Below are 19,090 nucleotides of genomic sequence, written 5' to 3' on the forward strand. Positions count from 1 at the left end.
CAGCTTGGGCAAAGAACTCATTTCTAACTCAGATCTTCTCAGAAGCACAAGGGGAGAAGGAGGTTTTTGAAGAGCTCTGCTCTTCTTGGATTTGTCTCCCAAGGACAGACATGCTCGGCTGGGCTGGGCTTGCCTTGCATAGCTCAGGACTGAAGGCACTCATTGCTGGTGCCCATCCACTTTGCCTTCTGCTCCAGCGGTGCAGTGTGAAATTAGAGCCCTGAAACAAAGCTTGCCCCACAGCCTCCCCACCGCACAGGTCAGCCTCTGTGTGAGGGCTGAACAGCTCTGGGGTGTTCTTCATGATACGCTGATCTGTATTCAGGTAGACTTCTGATTAGCAGCGTGAGGGTTTCTGTTCTGCTCAGAGAAGTGCAGAGGTAGAGTTCGCTTGAGGGACCAGGTAGGTCGAAGCCTGGCAAAGTTTTTCTGGCTGAGGTGAAATAGAGGCTTTTTTTTTTTTTCAGGCTGCTGAAAATATGCCTATTGAGAGTCTTCCTTCATTTGGCTGTAGGGCTGTGAATTGTGGCAGTGCGCTCACCTATTGGATGCGAATGTGCTGGAGCTGGTGGGAAACAGTGACATTGTATGGCATTGAGTTAGCAACAAAGACAAGTTTTTAAAAAAAAAAATAAGCTCTGTTATTCGGCTCCTGTAGGCTCCAATTCCTGCAGTTGTTCGCACATCTTGCAAGAACTCCAGAAATCATAGAATCATAGAATGGTTTGGGTTGGAAGGGACCTTAAAGATCATCCGGTTCCAACCCTCCTTGCCTTGAGCAGGGACATCTTCCACCAGACCAGGTTGCTCAGAGCTCCACCCAACCTGACCTTGAACACTGCCAGGGAGGGGGCAGCCACAGCTTCTCTGGGCAACCTGGGCCAGTGTTTCACCACCCTCATGGTGAAGAATTTCTTCCTAATATCTCATCTAAATCTGCCCTCTTTTAGTTTACAGCCATTCCCCCTTGTCCTATCACTACACACCCTGGCGAAAAGTCCCTCTCCATCCTTCCTGTCGGCCTCTTCAGGTACTGGAAGGCTGCTCTAAGGTCACCCCGCAGCCTTCTCTTCTCCAGGCTGAACAGCCCCATCTCCCCCAGCCTGTCCTCGTAGGAGAGGTGCTCCAGCCCTCGGATCATCTTCATGGACCTCCTCTGGACCTGCTCCAACACATCCCTGTCCTTCTTGTGCTGGGGGCTCCAGAGCTGGATGCAGGACTCCAGGTGGGGTCTGACCAGAGTGGAGTAAAGGGGCAGAATCCCCTCCCTCGCCCTGCTGGCCACGCTGCTCTTGATGCAGCCCAGGATATGGTTGGCTTTCTGGCTGCAAGCGCACATTGCCGGCTCGTGTTGAGCTTCTTATACACCAGTCCCCCCAAGTCCTTGTAGGCTGTATAAGAATAGACAGCTCTGTTAAGAAAATACCGTAAAATGCGTTGATAGAGCAGGGAATGCCCACAAGGAACAACTGCAGACCCAACACATACTCAGCTTCTAAACCTTTACTTACAAGGAGCGTGCAGATCAATGGATATATTCTCTTTTTGGTAAGGATGTAAACTAAATAGAAAAAATAAGAATGAAAATTCAGAAAAGCAATCTAAGAATGAGTTTGTAGTACAACAATGTCTAGCTACCTGGAGAAGTAGCTGTTGCTTCTGAAATTGGAAATGCAGATTTATAGCCCATCATTTCAGGGAATTTTGCTTATGATGGAAAACTGTAACCTTCATAAACCTTTGCCAGGCATGCCCCTACATACACTCTTGTTCATTTATTGGGAAATAGGACAGGTTTGTCTACGCTAGTTATTTTAAATAAAAAAATGTGTTTGAAGTGTGTATTATGAACAATGTAGCTATGAAAACATCTTTCTCCTGTAAGTGTCTTCTCTATTTTAAGGTATAAAGAGAGGCCTGGGTGTCTTGAAATCCATATTTTGTTCTCAGTGCTTCCATAGTCTTTCTGTGTCACCTCCAGTAAGGCAGGCAACAACTCGGTGCCCCAATTTCTTTGTCTCTACAGTAGCTGTAAAAAATGCTCTTCACAAGGGTATTGTGAGCAGACATTAATTAAATCTGTATGAAGTGATTCAGAGTATTTGGATCAAGGGCACGTATGTGGGATACTTGAAAATGGATCATAGAATTAAGTGTTGGTACGCAATTTGTTGCTACTTCTGTTTATGGTTTTGGTGGTGGGGTGTTTTTATGTTTTCTTCAGCCAATTGCAAATGTGGACCAGGAGACCCTGGCGGAGCTGGTGAAGCCGAGCATTGACTATGTGCGTCATAAAAAATTCAGATCTGGGAATTACCCGTCGTCACTGAGCAACGAGACTGACAGACTGGTTCACTGGTGCCATGGTGCCCCCGGAGTCATCCACATGCTCATGCAAGCTTATAAGGTGAATTATTCCGTGTTCCTACAGACCTCTATTTTTACAGAGACACCTGTGCGCAGGCCTGTTGGATTGTAGGGCTTGCATTTTACATCTTTCTAGATCCAGACTTTCAAACCAGAACCCTAGGCTAGGCACCTAAAAATATCTCAAAAGACTTACATAGGTATGTTTGTAAAGAGGATAAGTGGGTAAAATTGCTTCTCAGGGTGCTAATAGTTACTAGACTTTAGGCTTTCTTGGAAAAGGGCCATGTGTTTAAACAATCTGATACGAGAGTCCTGGGTGTGAGAACGTTGACCTAAATTCTTTGAATCTTCATCTCCAGAGTTTTAAGAATTATGTTGGTTTTCAAAAGCGTAGGTTCATATGCTTTGCCAAAGAATGTCTTCCCTAAATTACTCCATTATTAACATACAGCTCTTGAGAATTTAATGTCAGAGCAAAGATCCCAGGCCCCTTCTAGGGCATAAATATAACCGCTGAGTAACCACAAGCCTACTGTTTGCTTTTCTCTATCCTTAACTACGTTTGCTGTCTCTCTTGTGTTATGCACTTCTGATTTGCATGGCATTTGAAAGTATGCCATTTAATTAAATTTATGCAAATTGATCCCTGCTCCGACAGCCCTTCTTGGCAGATTCCTTGGTCAGCCTCTGGGTGGGCTGATGAAAAGCAGGCTTGGTTTATGGAATAATTACTTGTGCTGCTACCGGGAATGTGAACTGGAAATCTCTTGCAGCATTGCTGAATGTAGCAGCAGTCACAGTTGCTTTGTCTTTGGACTGTGGTAGGAAGTTGACTTGACACTGCAGACTTCTTCCCCCCCCCCCCCCCCCCCCCGCCCTGCCAATGCAGTGCTTCCCCCAGCACAAAATGTTTTGCAGGAGATGAGAGGGATAGGACCAAGTTCTGTTCAGCAGTGTCCTTTCTGGCTTCTTTTTATGTTTAAGATGATGGGGCATATGACGTTTTCCTTTTTGTAATCTACTTTTTGAAGAAGATATAAGAAAAATGGGAGTATGTTTTGCTGGCTGTGCTTTCATACAAAGCCCAGGGACTTGAGATAACAGACAGCAGTGTTTGTCCTGGAAATCAAATGCTGCTGCCAGGCCTTCATTTGAAATGTTACAGCTAAGCTGCTGACAAACCCTGTTCAGAGAGAGGGACTTTCTTGTGGATTTATGAATCTTGCATGTTAACGGCTTCTATTACCTTGTTTAATAGCATCTTTGCAGAGGATGCTGTCTCTAAAGGACTAAGTCAACAGTAGTGCATCAGTTACTATCCTTTGGTGTCTTGTTGGTCTGTAGAGTGAGTTAGGCTGCTCGGTTTTGTTTTGTGCTCCCTTGATGGGCTTTCTGTGCCCAAAACGCACTTCAGTAGCAATGAACTTTGCAAAATTCATTCTTTGTCTAAACTGGCTAGTGCTTCTGAGTATTTCCAATACAAATACTAATCAGGGTAACGGAGTGTTCCTACTTGTACTTGTGACAGAGAAAACAGCCCCGTGCTATGCAGAGAGACATTCTCGTGCATTTTTGACATGGAATTGAAGGCAGACAGTGGGTAACCAGCAAGAATTACTCCGGAGGACCAGGACCTAGCCCTTTAGTACCAGATCTGACAGCCAGTATTGCATTACATTTCTTGGAGGCAAGAGTTACATTTCTGTATTTCAAATCAAATGATGTAGTGGTTTGGGAATGAAGAGGAGAAACAAAAAAGAACCATGTACCCTTCAGATAGATTACAGGTTGCAGAGCCAAGGGCTTTGAACTTGAGGTTTTTTTCCTTCGGGGTCCTGATTTCAGAAACAAAAACTTTAAAAGCTCATTTTCCTTGCAAACAACTTGGTAAGAAAAGAAAGGCAAGTCTATGATAAATGGATTATTAACATTCAAAATAAACTGCATATGAAAAACCCCACACCAATAGCGAAACATCTCTCAGGTCCAGCTCTCTTTTTTTTTCATTAGTACTTCAATTTATGTGTGTTTATTCTGTTTTTATTCCGCAGACCTTTAAAGAGGATAAATACTTGAAAGATGCTATGGACTGTAGTGATGTCATCTGGCAGAGAGGTTTATTGAGAAAAGGATACGGGATCTGCCATGGTACTGCTGGCAATGGCTACTCCTTCTTGTCTCTCTATAACCTAACTCAGGACAAAAAGTACCTCTACCGAGCTTGCAAGGTGAGCTCTGCGGCATCCCAACAAAATTGCTGTTTCCTTTCGTTTCATAACAGCCCTGCAAGAATAAACTGTGATCGGAGTAGGCTGTTGTGTGCTAGATCTGGAGCTGGCTGGCTGCGTGGCTGGGGGGGACAACAGTGTCCCAGCACTCGCTCCTCTTACCTCACACTTTGCCTGGATGACTTCAGCTGTGTACGTGGGGCATGCACCGTCTTGGTACGCAGAATGGAAGGCACAAATGTTCTGTAAGGGGGGAGGAACTAATCACAACAAAATAGAGTCTGAAAGTCAGCCTGCCTGAACAATAACAGGCTAATGTTATGTGGTGCTAATTATTCCACTGAGACATCCGTTGTCATCCTCAGCTCCTCCAGTGATACTGTTTGTAGTCTTTTGTAATTATTTGTTTTCAGACTAGTGTCTGTTTGGGGCTTTTAGAGCTCTGAATTGCAGTTATTAAATTACTCACTCTAGATTCTTTTTTTCATTAATACAAATTGAAGAGAAAGGCACACACGGAATTTTTCCACTAGAATTGTCCAAGTTCTGCTATCAGCTCTGACTGTGCTAGCAGTTACCAAAGGAGAAGGCTTTCTCAGCCTCTGCTTCTTCATCTCATAAGACTTTGGTTTGGTTTTGGGGTTTTTTTTCAGCTTAATTAATGGATATTCAGTTTTGCATTGCATACATAGTTATCTAGCTGAGGCCTTTTTAGAAGTATTGTAATGGGAAATCTGACGAGTTGCTTCTTAGGTGCTTTCAGATGAGCACTGGCCACATGCAAAGCTATTGTATTCATCTCCACTGTCAGTCAGCTTTCCTCCGTCAGCAGAGCTTTAAAGACTGTCTCACCTTACCTTTACCAAAGCATCACACCACGAGGACACCTGTAAGCGTACCTGCATCCTAGAGAACGTAATAAACCCCTGGCACTCCCGCGGCAAACGTCTGACTGTGTTACGTGTGGACTCGCCCGCTGCTGACTTCCAAGCCACAGCACCAAGCAGGCGTTGCTGTCGGCACGGCTGTCAGGCTCTCCCTGTCATCCCCCGTGCTAGTACATCTTCTGGGGCTTTGTGCAGCATTGGCAGCTCCTGTTGGAGTGGCATTTCTGGCCCAAGAGACCCCTGATGTTCTTCCATACCAAACTAGAGAAAAGCAAGCATATCTGTTTCAAAGCTGAAGAAGGAAGAGGACTCGGTTACTTACCTGAAATCCCTTTGAGACGGAAGATGGGGCAGAGTGACCAAAGACCGTTTGCTGGAGGTGCCCAGCACAGTCAGCTCTGGCAGTGTATTCGCAGCCCTTCTGCATTTTAGCATCTCCAGCGCTCAGTCGCACCCTTCAGGTGCTTGCAAAGGAAATCGTGACACAGGCAGAAGAATTTGCTTGCCTGGCATTCTTGACGTCTTTTCTTTTTGAGTCAGAGCATGCGGGGAAGCAAGCGTGCAGTTATGTTGGTACCTAAAGGCATGTAACTGAGAGAACTAGGTGGTTTCCTGTCCCTGGGGTGTTGGCTCACGCTGAAAGCATGAGGCCCAGGGGAAGGAGTCTGGCCTATCGCTAGTTACCTGGGAGAAGAGACCAACACCTGCCTCACTACACCCTCTTTTCAGGGAGTTGTAGAGAGCAATAAGGTCTCCCCTCAGCCTCCTCTTCTCCAGACTAAACAGCCTCAGCCGCTCCTCATCAGACTTGTTCTCCAGACCCCTCACTAGCCTCGCTGCCTTTCTCTGGACACGCTCCAGCCCCTCAATGTCCTTCTTGGAGTGAGGGGCCCAAAACTGAACACAGTACTCCAGGTGCAGCCTCACCACTGCCGAGTGCAGGGGCACAATCCGCTCCCTACTCCTGCTGGCCACACTGTTCCCGATACAAGCCAGGATGCCGTTGGCCTTCTTGGCCACCTGGGCACACTGCTGGCTCATGTTCAGCCGGCTGTCGACCAACACTGCAAGATCTTTTTCCACCAGGCAGCTTTCCAGCCACTCCTCCCCAAGCCTGTAGCGTTGCATGGGGTTGGTGTGACCCAAGTGCAGGACCCGGCAACTTGGCCTTGTTGAACCTCATACAGTTGGCCTCGGCCCATCGATCCAGTCTGTGCAGACTGGGTAAACCAGAAGAGCTTGAAATGCTGTGGCTCACAGAGACCCCTGGTTTGTGCTGCTCGCTTTTGGTTTCGCAGCTTTGCTCCAGCATTATCAGACAGGCTCCCAGGAGGTTGAGCCGCTCCGTGAGAGAAGAGAGAGAGGGGCTGCTGCATCCTGGGCTCCAGGCAACAGAGAGCATCTGAGCCCTGTGCTGCTCAGCGTTGTGGTTAAACCGCTGCTGATAGCAAGCATGCGTGGTCCGTGTGACAAATAATGGCAGATGTCTTCTTGCTAGGAGATACTTCATTTTTTTTTTACCTCCTTGGTTTAACACAGTTACTAGTGTGGCTTACTGGCCCTGTGAGTCGTGCTGAAGCTATGAACTTGTAAATGATGGTTGTGCTTCAGTAGCCTGGGGTGCATTTTTTGAATTTCTGTTGCAGTTCCCAGGCTGGCGGTAATGATAAAGGCTAGCGTGCAAGAAGACATGGATGTTGCAAGAACTGGTTGTAGTTTAGAAACATGCCATAAACATGTTCTGTCCTCACAGAGAAGACAAGATTACATGGAGAATTAAACCTTGGCTTGAAGATTTATACCTGTGGGAGGCCAAAAATTGTTTTGCCAGTTCTCAGTGACGGTGCGGACCACAGTGTTTGTGGGGTTTTTGCTGGGTTTCCTCAAGACATTCACGCACACGCACACACCCCTACCAGGAGAAGAAAAATCCATCCCCCAAGAAGCATTTAACCAGAGGAGATGCTACCCTTTATCCTCCTGTTGAACAGACTGATGTCTCTGGGGGGCATACTGACACCCCATATAGCCCCAACGCTAGAGCCGGGGCACCCTCGAGTTCGTAGGGTGAGCTGTTTGCTGGCAGCTCGGCCAAATTGCGGGGTGGGCGGGGAGGGACCTCTCAATTCTTTGCTTCGCAGGCATCTTTGCACTGTACTTTGAATAAGCAGTGGTTTGCTTCCAAGCACAGAAAAGCCAGGGGAGCTTGCGGCCCGTGTATGCTCCGGGGAGTCATAAAGGAGAAACAGATGGTTGCTATTAAATTGATCCAGGTGCGGTGCGCAAATCGTGTATGTCTGATGTAGCAGTGTTGATCAAACACCAGAAAGACACTGTTTAACTTTTTAACGGTTTTCCGTCTTCTGAACAAAATACTGATGACCATAATTGTCTAACTGTATTCATAACGATTTTTCATAAGGCTTAGGGAGAGCAAATAAATAAAACTAAGTAGTGGCAGCTGGAGATTTAATACCCTAAATTAGTGCATGGAAGTGAAAGAAAACCAAAATGCAGTTAACAATCCTAAGCCCTGAGCACGTGGATAAATTAAGCACCAAGACAGACAAGAAACTGGTATCACAGTATTAGAAAAATTTTGCCCTTAAAACTGAATATATCTGTTCTCGCAGCATTTTTCATTGACGTGTAGCAGGGTTGATTTACAGAAAGCAGAAGTTAAGTACAGCCCACCTAATTATGTTGTTATGAAACTGAAACTCGTGCTGTGGAAGTACAAATTCTAAAACCTAGTTGCAGCTTTGTCACGGTAGAAGTGGGACAAATTGATCTCAGACAGCGATTTCTGTGTTGTGTCTCTGCTTACACTACTTCAAATTTAGCGCCTGTTAAAGATAAGCAGATACTGAAGCTTGCGTTGAACAGTCTTAAATAAAAGAAAAATAATAAATCTTTTTTTAATGTTCTCCCCAGTTTGCTGAGTGGTGTTTGGAGTATGGTGCACATGGATGTCGTATTCCTGACCGACCTTACTCTCTCTTTGAAGGTAAAGTGATGATGTTGCAGATGGTGTTGTACCACACAGGACAGAAGGGCAGCCCTGCAGTTCTGGCACAGGAGTTGAGAAATCTTTTGTGGGTTCTCCTACTGTTAAAAATAGACCCACCGCCTAACACCAGCTCTGCCTAAAAGAAGGAAGGCGATGGAGGGGGCAAAAAGACAAAAGCAAATTATTCACCATCACGATTTTCAGTTTTGGTTGCTTTTCAGCAGTTTCCAATGTAAAGCCAGTGCCACCATTCTTCTTGAATAAAATTCTGCTGTGCTGGTGCCTCTTTGCTTAGAGCAAACCCAAGTCTGGGCAACAGTTTTGTTGCGGGTGTTGTTGCAGAGGGACTGGGCCGAGGAGCAGCTGTGGGTAGGGGGGTCTCAAAGTAGCTACTGGCTTGTCGGAGCTAGACCTTCTCTGCTGCCGTACTAAAGCAAGGAAAAGCTAGTTGTGATACGAACCCAAACCACTTCATCAGAAAAAGAAAAGAAATGCAGAGTTCTTAGGGACTTTTCTGCAAGTTCAAAGATCTTCCTAAAAACTCCTAGAGTTTGGTATTTTTTTTTTAATTCGTGGTTTTTTCTATTTCCTATGTCATCCTTATGTTTTAGAAACACAGTAGCAAGGAATCGTAGACCCAAGTAGGGTTTTAAGTAGCGCCGCTGTTTCGTGAACAATGAGCCGAGTGTGCCACCTATCACAAATATGCGAAATTACAGCAGACCGAATAGTTTTACAAATAACCCAGTCCAAGGTGTGAACACAAGGGAGCAGTAGTTACATGCATCCTTCTAAACACAGAGTTATTGTCTTAGTGCTGAAGAGAGAAAAGCATAAGTATTCTTATTGCTGGGCGCTCCCTTGCACGCACTTGTAGAGGGGAAAAAGCAGGCATACAGTCTGCTGTGCAGGAGCTTTGAGATCTGTTGAGAAGGTGAAGTAACGCCAACAACGCGATGACTTGCGCTTGAATGCTGACATCCAGCTTTTATTTTCGTTTTTTCAAGTCAGTGTTTTTTTCAGAAAAATTTAGAAGTCTCAAAGTTGAGACAACAAAGTCTTGATTTGGGGCGGGTTTTTTGTAGCCAAAATTGTGCTTGAAGTTGTCCAGTTCCCCATGTATGTGCCCACTTTCAGTGGAAGGTGCACCTGCATCTTAGGGGATTGTCTTCATCGTTTCGTCTGCATGATGCTGCATTGCGGGGCGGTTCCTGTGTATGCGCTTAGCTGTTGATAAAACAGGATTTTAGGTTGATCATGAAACTGAGATTGTACTCACATGCCGTCCTGTTGTAGGGTGCCTCTGCTGTCTGTTGCCCGAAGAGTTTTGTTAGGTGAAGCTGGTGTTGGTGCTTCAGTCTCTGGGTGCCCTCTTTATGAGTAGTGAACAAATGAGTCTGTACATCACAAGCAGAATAAAGTTTTGCCTTTTTTGTTTTTTAACCAGTGAAATGATGAGCAAGAGCTGCTCAAATTCTGAGGGACAGTCCAAACTTGGGATTTACTTTTTCTTAATAGAAGTAGCACTGAGGTGGTGCAGCTGAAAAGATGGTAGCAGAGAGACCTTGGTTCTTGCCGTTGATCTTTTCAGGTGAAACTTGATTTCCTGGGCAAAATACAGACGAACTTCCCTGTCTGTAGTCCCTAAGCTCAGCAGTTCAAAAAAAATGCAGCGAGGAGGTGTTCAAACAGGCCCTGCTGCCTTTGCTGTCAACTGTGCTATTTTAATGTCAAAGATGCACAAATATCTCCTTTTCTCGTTACGTTTTAGGCATGGCTGGAGCTATTCACTTCCTCTCAGATATTTCGGTACCGGAGACTTCCCAGTTTCCAGCTTTTGAACTTGGACCTCAAAGGAGAGAAAACAAAGTGGAACAGGACAGCTAAAAGACGATTTTGAAAGGAAACTGATGCCAAAAGAGATGAGACTGTTTAGTGCCTCTGATACTGAACCAACTCAGCTCTGAACCGACAGATGGATAGACCGCTTTTCTCACCCCTCCCTGCCCCAAAGGACCGTGAAGTCATTAGAACATGAATGGGAGCAGCCACATTTAAGTTCTGGTGAAGTGACACCTGCAGACGTAGGACAAGAGAAGTCGTGTGTTGAACTTTCTCCCCTCCGTTGTGTTTGTCTTCTTCAGGTCTTTGACATGCTCTGCATGTTTATTGGTGTTGTCTGTTGATTCGAGTCTTTTGTTGTTAGCAAAAAGCTGGTCCCCGCGTGAGTCCCCGTCCCGCCCCTTCGCGCATGGCTCGCGACAGCAGTGTTGCTTTCTGCAGCGGCGTTACCTAGAGAGTTCCACCTTATGCCAGAGAGTTCGCTGCAGGACAGTGTCCAGCTTCGCTGGTGAGCCGGCAACTTAGAGATGAAAAACGTTTTTGTGTTCATATTTTTCTGCATTTTTCTCCACAGTCCCTAGAAGGTAAGGTGATGGAGGTGAGCCTCTTTTGATGAAGAGGTACGAGGCCATCTCAGTTTTCAGAAACTTAGCAGGTTGGAAGGGACCTGGCTTGTCTTTTGCTGCTGTTGCGGGGGTTTTTTTTGAAAGCCTGAGGAGAGGCTCCCTTTGACACCTGCACCTGGTTCGCGTGTTAGGCGTGTACTGCAGGGTGGAGGTGCTTGTCCCCACCTCTGCAAAGCCCCATCCCGTGGCATAAGCTGAACAAGCTGAAGGTGGAGTCACCCGTACCGACGTCCCGCTGCCGCCAAGAGCAGAACGGGGAGAGCAGAACTGTGCTGCTCCTCTCCTGCAGGCAGATTTGCGAGAAACCTGTCCTTCCTGCGGCATCTAGAGTACGAATGAGGAAGGGAGGGCGTCGGGGCAGTCTCTCGTGCTGGTAACTCGAGGTGAGCGCTGGTTCCGCACCAAGGCAGCGATTTGTGGGCCAGCTGCGGAGCGCAGTCGGGCTTGGAAATGCGTTGCTGCTCCTGCATGAATCTCGGAACAGTGGCGGGTGACTTCCTTGAGCTTTGTCGTGTCTGTTGGCCAGACCCACTGGGACGTTAATCATCCCCAGACTGGGTTCTGCTGGGCGGCAGCAGCGGTGCCAGGGCAGGCGCAGCGTCGTGTCACGGGGTAGCTCCTCTGTTGGTTTGTCCTGAAAGATGGGAGCAGCGGAAGAGACTTCTCCACCCCGCCTGGCAAAGGGTGGAGGATGAGGTGGGGGACACAAAGCCCAGCTGCATCTCCGCAGCCAGTAAGGCAGCGGGAATGAGGGATGCTGGGGTGAAGTGAACTGGAGCGAGCCGCAGAAAGCCGAGGGACCAGCGAGGAACGGAGAGAGCCGATGCAGCGGAGGAGTGCATGGAGCGTACCAGGAGCGGCTGTCTCGGATCAGATGTTCCTCTACGGCAAACATGCTGAGGTCGAGCTCGGTGTTTCTGCCTTCAGCCTGTGGATCACCGCTCCCACCGCGGAAAAGCCAGGGAGGAAGCTCGCCCAGGGTGAAGCCTCGCAGGAATTCTAACAAAGGAGGCAGGCAGCTCTAATCCCGTCTCGCATCACCCCCACCCTTCTCCTCCTCCCCCTCCGCTGAGACTGCAAGGGCACGTGGGGCGGGTTAGGAGGAAGGGGGCTTGCCAGGTTCACGGGAGCCGCCTGCGAACACCCAGCAGAAGCCACCAGCCTTCCCAGCAAACCTCAAGCACGAGTTGTGCTGACCGCTTGCCTAGGCGGGTTTTTTCATTCAGTGATTACACACATATGGGCCTCCTCGGCTGCTGAGCTTGGAGTGGCATCTGCGGGAGGGGGGTATGGCCAAGTTAAAACTTGCTGGTTTAAAAAATATATAGGTATATATGTGCTTAGAACAGCTTAATACTGAGCAGATCTCCGAGATGCTTGAGCGCACCCGTCGAAAGGCCGAGCAAGTCAGCGAGCAGCTCTGTAGCGCAGCCAGACCTCTGCTGTGGCGGGGCCGGGCACCGCCGCTCTCTGCGGAATCCTCTTGGAATTCAGCAGGACTGGAGATGTAACACGCCGAGTCGGGAAGCGTCGGGCAGCGCGTCTGCCTCATCTGCTTGGCGGGGCTTGCCCCATGGCTCCTCCTTTCTGTTCGTCGCAGCACGGTGGTATCGAGGTGGCCCATTGCTCTTTCAGATATCGTGTGAAGGTACAAAAAAACCACATTTCACCAAAGCGTTGTTTTCAGAAATCGCATCATTCCCTGGTTTGCTTTGTGTGTAATAGTCCATCTGTTGCAAAAAGCAGTAGTGTTAAAAACGGAGATGCTCTTTGGGCCGAAAAAGAGGAAAAAAAAATGCTGATGTTTTGTTCTTTGGCTTCATTAGTAAAGATCAAGCTATGTGGTGGTAATTTGTGTGATTTTTTGGGGTTGTTTTTTCTTGTTGTACTCCATCCTTCACTCCAGCACTGTGGTCATACCTGAACGGCCTCCCTATCTCGCGCAGTCCTGCAGGATGAGACACATTGAAACACATGCCAGAGTGGGGGCAGCTGACTTTTTTTTTTAGCCTTCACCTCTTACTAGCCTTGAAGACCTCTTTCCTGCTGCTTTTCCCAGGTGACTTTGAGCATACATGGCGTTGCTTTCCCCTCTGGTCACACAGGCCCTGAGCACCTGGCAGCTAAAGCCTGACTCACAACTAGCTGGTCCTTAAGAACACACGTATGAAATCTAACATGTCTTTTCCAGCTGCTTTGATGGTTTTCTCCAGGTAGGCTTTAAAGGAAGGAAATTTCAAGTATGCTGCAAGCAAGGGGCAGTAATTCTGCTCCGCGAAGCCCCGCGTGCCACTCGCTGTGCTCTTTGCCCCTGAGAGCAGCTGCTGCTTTTTTGAATGAGTAGCCTTATTTGTGGTCTGTAGGTAGGGACATGAAGATAATCTGTACAAAGTCAGCTGTAGCTAGATGATGCAGTAGTCCACTGTAAGGTCAAAATACTGGAGGAGAGCGAGGGAGGTGGGAGGAAGCATGCGTGCTGTGCGTCAGGCCCTGCCAGCCCCATCAGCGCGTTTTGGTGCAGCGGTCTTTTTCCTGGTGAAGTTCTTCACTTCTCCCCCCATTTGTTTTCACTGGTTTCACGTTGACTTGGGCACAGGAACTCAGTCTCTGCATGGCAGAGCAGCTGTGATCGGCATGTAGCGACCTGTCACAAAATCACAGACTGGTTGGGGTTAGAAGGGACCTCTGTGGGTCACCCAGTCCAACCCTCCTGCCGAAGCAGGGTCACTCAGAGCAGGCTGCACAGGACCTTGTCCAGGCGGGTCTTGAATATCTCCAGAGAAGGAGACCCCACAGCCTCCCTGGGCAGCCTGTGCCAGGTCTCCGTCACCCTCAGAGGGAAGAAGTTCTTCCTCGTGTTCAGCTGGAACTTCCTCTGCTTCAGTTTGTGCCCATTGCCCCTTGTCCTGTCACTGGGCACCACTGAAAAGAGTCTGGCCTCGTCCTCCTGACACCCACCCTGCAGATATTTATAGGCATTTCTAAGGTCCCCTCTCAGCCTTCTCTTCTCCAGGCTGAACAAGCCCAGCTCACTCAGCCTCTCCTCGTAGGAGAGATGCTCCAGTCCCCTCATCATCCTTGCAGCCCTCCGCTGGACTCTCTCCAGTAGCTCCTCATCTTTCTTGATAACTAGAGAGGGTGATAAGTAGAGAGGGAGAGACACCAAACAGACACATACACCTCTGCTTGTGCCTTCTCTTACTACGTAAAGCCCGAATACCGCACGGGTGCAGCTAAGGAGTTGCCTCCGTCTACAGGGGTGGGGGGGTCAGAGGGCTGCGTGTCGCTGTTCCCTCCGCTTTCTCTGCTCTCCCTTTCACCTCGCAGCGCCTGGCTCATTTCTCTCACCCACTGAACGAGCAGTGACGCATTAGACCAGAAGGAAAAAAATCAAACCAAAAAAACCCAAAACATAAGGCTCTGCTACCTGACAAGGTGTTTCATCTTGGCTGACCTGTTTGCCAAAAAGTGGGTGCTTAGGTACACACAGATTAACTCATCTAGGTTTTGGGGTTTGTGTGGTTTTAAGCAGGGACGAAAGAGCACTGCCTCCTTTGTGTGCCACAGTCTGAAGAGCTGCTTGGAGAAACGGGGTCCCAGATGTTTGTTTTCACAGCAGTGTAAGCTGTCACAGGCCTCAGAGAAAAAGAAGAAAAAAAAAAAAAGGGGGGGGGAAACCCTCACCCACAAAACAAAAAAAAAACAAAACTTGCCGCTGCATTGTCTTTTTCCCAGAGTGTTAATGAAATGTCTGAATTTTGTAGCAGCTGGCTGAGTTCTGTCATGGAGGGGAGGGGTAGTGTAGGGTTTGTGTGTGAGTGAACGTGTGTGAATTGTCTGGGAGCACGAAAGCGCCAACTGGAATTTTATCGGAGAGATGGGAGAGATGGTGAGGCTGTGCAGCCTGGAGAAGAGAAGGCTCCGGGGTGACCTTAGAGCAGCCTGCCAGTACCTGAAGGAGCTGACAGGAAGGATGGAGAGGGACTTTTCGCCAGGGTGTGTAGTGATAGGACAAGGGGGAATGGCTGTAAACTAAAAGAGGGCAGATTTAGATGAGATGTTAGGAAGAAATTCTTCCCCGTGAGGGTGGTGAGGCCCTGGCCCAGGCTGCCCAGAGAAGCTGTGGCTGCCCCCTCCCTGGCAGTGTTCAAGGCCAGGCTGGATGGAGCTCTGAGCAAACTGGTCTGGTGGAAGGTGTCCCTGCTCATGGCAGGGAGATTGGAACCAGATGATCTTTAAGCTCCTTTCCAACCCAAACCATTCTGTGATTCTATGAAACAGGGGAGCAGCTGCGAGGCCGCCCCGAACAGAAATGGCAGGCTTGGTTCCCCTCTTTGTCAAGCCGGGTCCTATTTGCAAGCACCGCTGACGAGTCGGCCTGCTAATCCCTGGGAGGCCGGGCAGGCGCGGAGGGCAGAGGAGGTGGAGGCAGAGAAGGTGGAGGGGAAAAATGGAGAACAAAAATCCACAAGTAAGATTGTGCTGCTTCAGTGGGTTCAGCCCGGCAGCTGTGACCAGCTCCCCTGCCCAGGCCGTGGACCTGACCGCCCGTACTGGGGCTGCGCACTCGCTGCAAGGCTGAAGAAGCAGCAGCAAAACTTGATGACCCCTCAGAACTTAATTCAACCTATTAATATGGAGCCTTCCCCTAACAGCGTGTAAGCAGCAAGTACGCACCTTGGAGAGAAGGCACCTTATGGAAAGAAAATTTACTTTCCTGGGAAAAAAAAAAATCATCTCCGGGGCTGGAGATGATTTCTCCATGTCCTTCGACGTGAGCCTGAGGACGTGAGAGCCGTGGCACCGGTGGCTGCTCAAAGAGGCTTGACCCACTGCCCAGCCCTCATCACATTTGCTGGGCAGCTCAGGACCCACTGCCTGCGCCCATCCCCTGCTGCCGGGGTTTCGTGGCTGGGTGGGTTGTGATGGAGGCGAGGGGAGGCAGGCACTGCCTGCCCGCCCTTCTCACCCTCAGCCTGACCCTTAAGCCAAGATTTAAGAAGGATTGCTCTGCTGAAGAGGCACATTTCCAGGGTGTTTAGGAGCCGGGATACGGTTGTCCCAAGAGTTTACCCTTAGCACTCACCAGGCAGCCAATGGATTTAACATAATCCAAAACAACTCTCAAGGTGTTCCAGTATCTGCATCCAGACTGGTCCATTTAATGACCTGGAAAAAAAACACTTGAGAAACAAACTGTTCCCTCCACCTGGAGAGCAGAGCCTGGCCTGGGAGACACAGGGCTGGTGGGAGGGAGGTAGGGCAGCGCTAGCTGAAGGCAGGGCGGATGGGGTGCTGGTCACACACAGCTACCTGCAGGCAAGAAACCCCTGCCAGCTGCTAGGAAGGGAAGCAAAAGGGGCTTTTACATCTCACCAGTGATGGTGGAAGAACAATTAGCAGCTGGAGCCCGCTCAGAAACACGTCCAGGTCCCCGTCTCTGAAAACACCCAAGGCTGGGAAGGTTTGCTGCATAGAGATGGCCAACTCCTGTTGAGGGCTACGGTGTCTCAGGAATACCACCTTTAATAGTCCTTCAGAGAGAGATCTGATGGCAGTGTATGTGGAGGCACGAGCTGCACACAAGGATCATGGGGTCCTTACAAGCCTGTGAAGACCTCTGTGCATGCTCTCTCTCCGCGATCCTCAAGGAGCAAAGAGAGCAGAGCACACCCAGTCATCCGCAGCCTTCGCTGTTCTTCATCGAGACAGAGCTGACCACAAAAACCTCTGGCTGCAGAGCAACTGCCCAGCCACAGCGAGGGCAGGTTACCTCCCCAGCCCACGGCGCAGCCTGGGCTCCTGGCGCAAGGACTGGCCACACCAGACCTGCGGGCAAGGTGTACCAGGAGTCCCTGGTAGGGTATTTTCTCCCAAAGCAGCATAGCTGGAGATTTCATTGCGGCAGAAAGTGACTGACACCACCCCCTGCCATCCCCCACCCCTCCCTTCTCATTCCCATTGCTGCCAGGGTCACTGCAGCAGAGACTGCAAAGGTTTCCTTGCCCCCCCTAGGCATGTTCCTCCTGATCACTGCCCCCTCACAGGTACATCAGATGTGTTTTGAGGACGCACAGCTGAAGAAGGGACCTCCAGGGGGTATTGTTTATGTTCCTGGCTCCCCCCCCGGGCTCAGTGACTGGGCTTAATCATCTCCATTCTGCCCAAGCCCCGTCCAAGGCATTTAAACCCGCTGTACCAAGCTCCTCTGCAAGGAGACTGAGCCCCACAGCACATCAAACCAACCTCCTGACACAGATGATGGCGAATCTGAGAGGCAGGCGGGGAGTCAGCCTGGTGCCCCCAGGAAGGGGCAGGGGATGCCCCACTCAACCCCAGGGTCCCAGCCAGCAGCACCCACCTTATTTTGCAGCCGGACCACCACCCTGCCTCGTCAGCGAGGCACCAAGATCTCCGCCGTGTTAGAGAGAGGGGCCATGGTAGCAGCACCCAGAGAATCCGACACGGGAATCCCGACGGATGAAGCATCAACGCACCACGGGGACGATCCCACTGGCAAAGCTGCAGCAGCCCACAGCTCCTCAGGCATTGCTGCTGTCGGGTAAAATCCTGTGGGAAGACGATGTTTTCCTTCACCCGTGGGACTGCACACCCGACCTGCCATCACTTCCTGCCGGTGAGAAGCAACCTCGTCCTTTCCAGTGGCGTGCCTGTAGCCTGAGTTTCATACCTGGCTCGCTGAAGTGCTGTACAGATTTTTTGGTGGCATTCTCCCTTCCTTCTCTTCTGCTCTGCACACAAGAGGTCACACCCTTCACTCGGTAACGTAAAACAGACCTTTGAACACACAGCCCAGGAAAGAGCAATGAAGAGGGCTAGAGGTACAGCAACATCCAATCTGACTTTAATAAAATGCATTTCAGAAGAAAGCCTGCACAAGTTTTATGAGCAACAGAAGCCCCTGAGACTGTAGAAGGACCTACCTCTGCTACATCCGTCCTCCAACCCACCAACCCAACCTTGCAAAATGCGCAATGTACACTCCTGATCAACCTTCCAGCACTGGTATCACAGAATCCCAGAATCACAGAATGGTCGGGGCTGGAAGGGACCTCTGTGGGTCACCCAGTCCAACCCTCCTGCCGAAGCAGGGTCACCCAGAGCAGGCTGCACAGGACCGCGTTCAGGCGGGTCTTGAATATCTCCAGAGAAGGAGACTCCACAGCCTTCCTGGGCAGCCTGTGCCAGGGCTCCATCACCCTCAGAGGGAAGAAGTTCTTCCTTGTGTTGAGCTGGAACTTCCTCTGCTTCAGTTTGTGCCCATTGCCCCTTGTCCTGTCACTGGGCACCACTGAAAAGAGTCTGGCCTCGTCCTCCTGACACCCACCCTTCAGATATTTATAAGCATTTATAAGGTCCCTTCTCAGCCTTCTCTTCTCCAGGCTTGAACAAGCCCAGCTCCCTCAGCCTCTCCTCATAGGAGAGATGCTCCAGTCCCCTCATCATCCTTGTAGCCCTCTGCTGGACTCTCTCCAGTAGCTCCTCAGTCACCTGCCGAAAATGACAGGGCTTCTCCCTTCTTTCTCCCCATTTCTTTTTTTTTTTTTAAACTAAGGGGGGAAAATAAAGGGAAAAAATTAAAAGACAAGCTAGAAGCTTCCTAAAGCAAGGTAACAAGTGGAAAGGCAGGTATACGGTTTGCAAGCATTTCATATAGGTGTCCACACAGGTGCTGTGGTTTTCAAGAGGAGACAAAGGAAGATTGTTAGCAGAGGAGCATGTGTGTTGTGAGAGGCAGTGTCCTCCACCAACACCAGCAAATCAACAGCCATGCTTCAGGAGAACTTCACCAGAAGTTGAATTTCAGTGTACAGCATAAAAATTCACTATAAAAGGCTTCTATTCAATGTAGTCAGGAAAACGTCAGCTCTCGTAAATACATTTCGTAATATAAAAGGACTTAACACAATCTATCTACTAACATGAGGTCTGTTGTCATTTCTATCAGCATGAAAAGAAAGGTTGGATTTGCCTTTAAAAAACGATGTCCTCTATACAGAATCATATTCTATGCCATATGCAGCTCTAAGCTTCAAGCACACGCTAATTTAGAAAATATATACACGTGTGGTGTGCAGGCAGACGGACCTAGTAATCATGTATAAA

General features: G+C 49.1%; 1 protein-coding gene across 1 annotated transcript in view; it reads left to right on the plus strand.

Moving 5' to 3' along the window:
* LANCL2 (LanC like glutathione S-transferase 2) overlaps positions 1–12,814 on the plus strand; it is a 32,170-nt gene extending 19,356 nt beyond the window's left edge. The window contains exons 6-9 of the mRNA XM_075418568.1: positions 2,225–2,407; positions 4,422–4,598; positions 8,420–8,492; positions 10,267–12,814. Of these exons, the coding sequence (XP_075274683.1) occupies positions 2,225–2,407; positions 4,422–4,598; positions 8,420–8,492; positions 10,267–10,382 (549 nt within the window). The 3' untranslated portion in view covers positions 10,383–12,814. The remainder of the gene's footprint in view (positions 1–2,224; positions 2,408–4,421; positions 4,599–8,419; positions 8,493–10,266) is intronic.
* Positions 12,815–19,090: the final 6,276 nt, after the last annotated feature.

This window comes from Opisthocomus hoazin, chromosome 4, assembly GCF_030867145.1.
Source record: "Opisthocomus hoazin isolate bOpiHoa1 chromosome 4, bOpiHoa1.hap1, whole genome shotgun sequence".
Lineage (NCBI taxonomy): Eukaryota > Metazoa > Chordata > Aves > Opisthocomiformes > Opisthocomidae > Opisthocomus > Opisthocomus hoazin.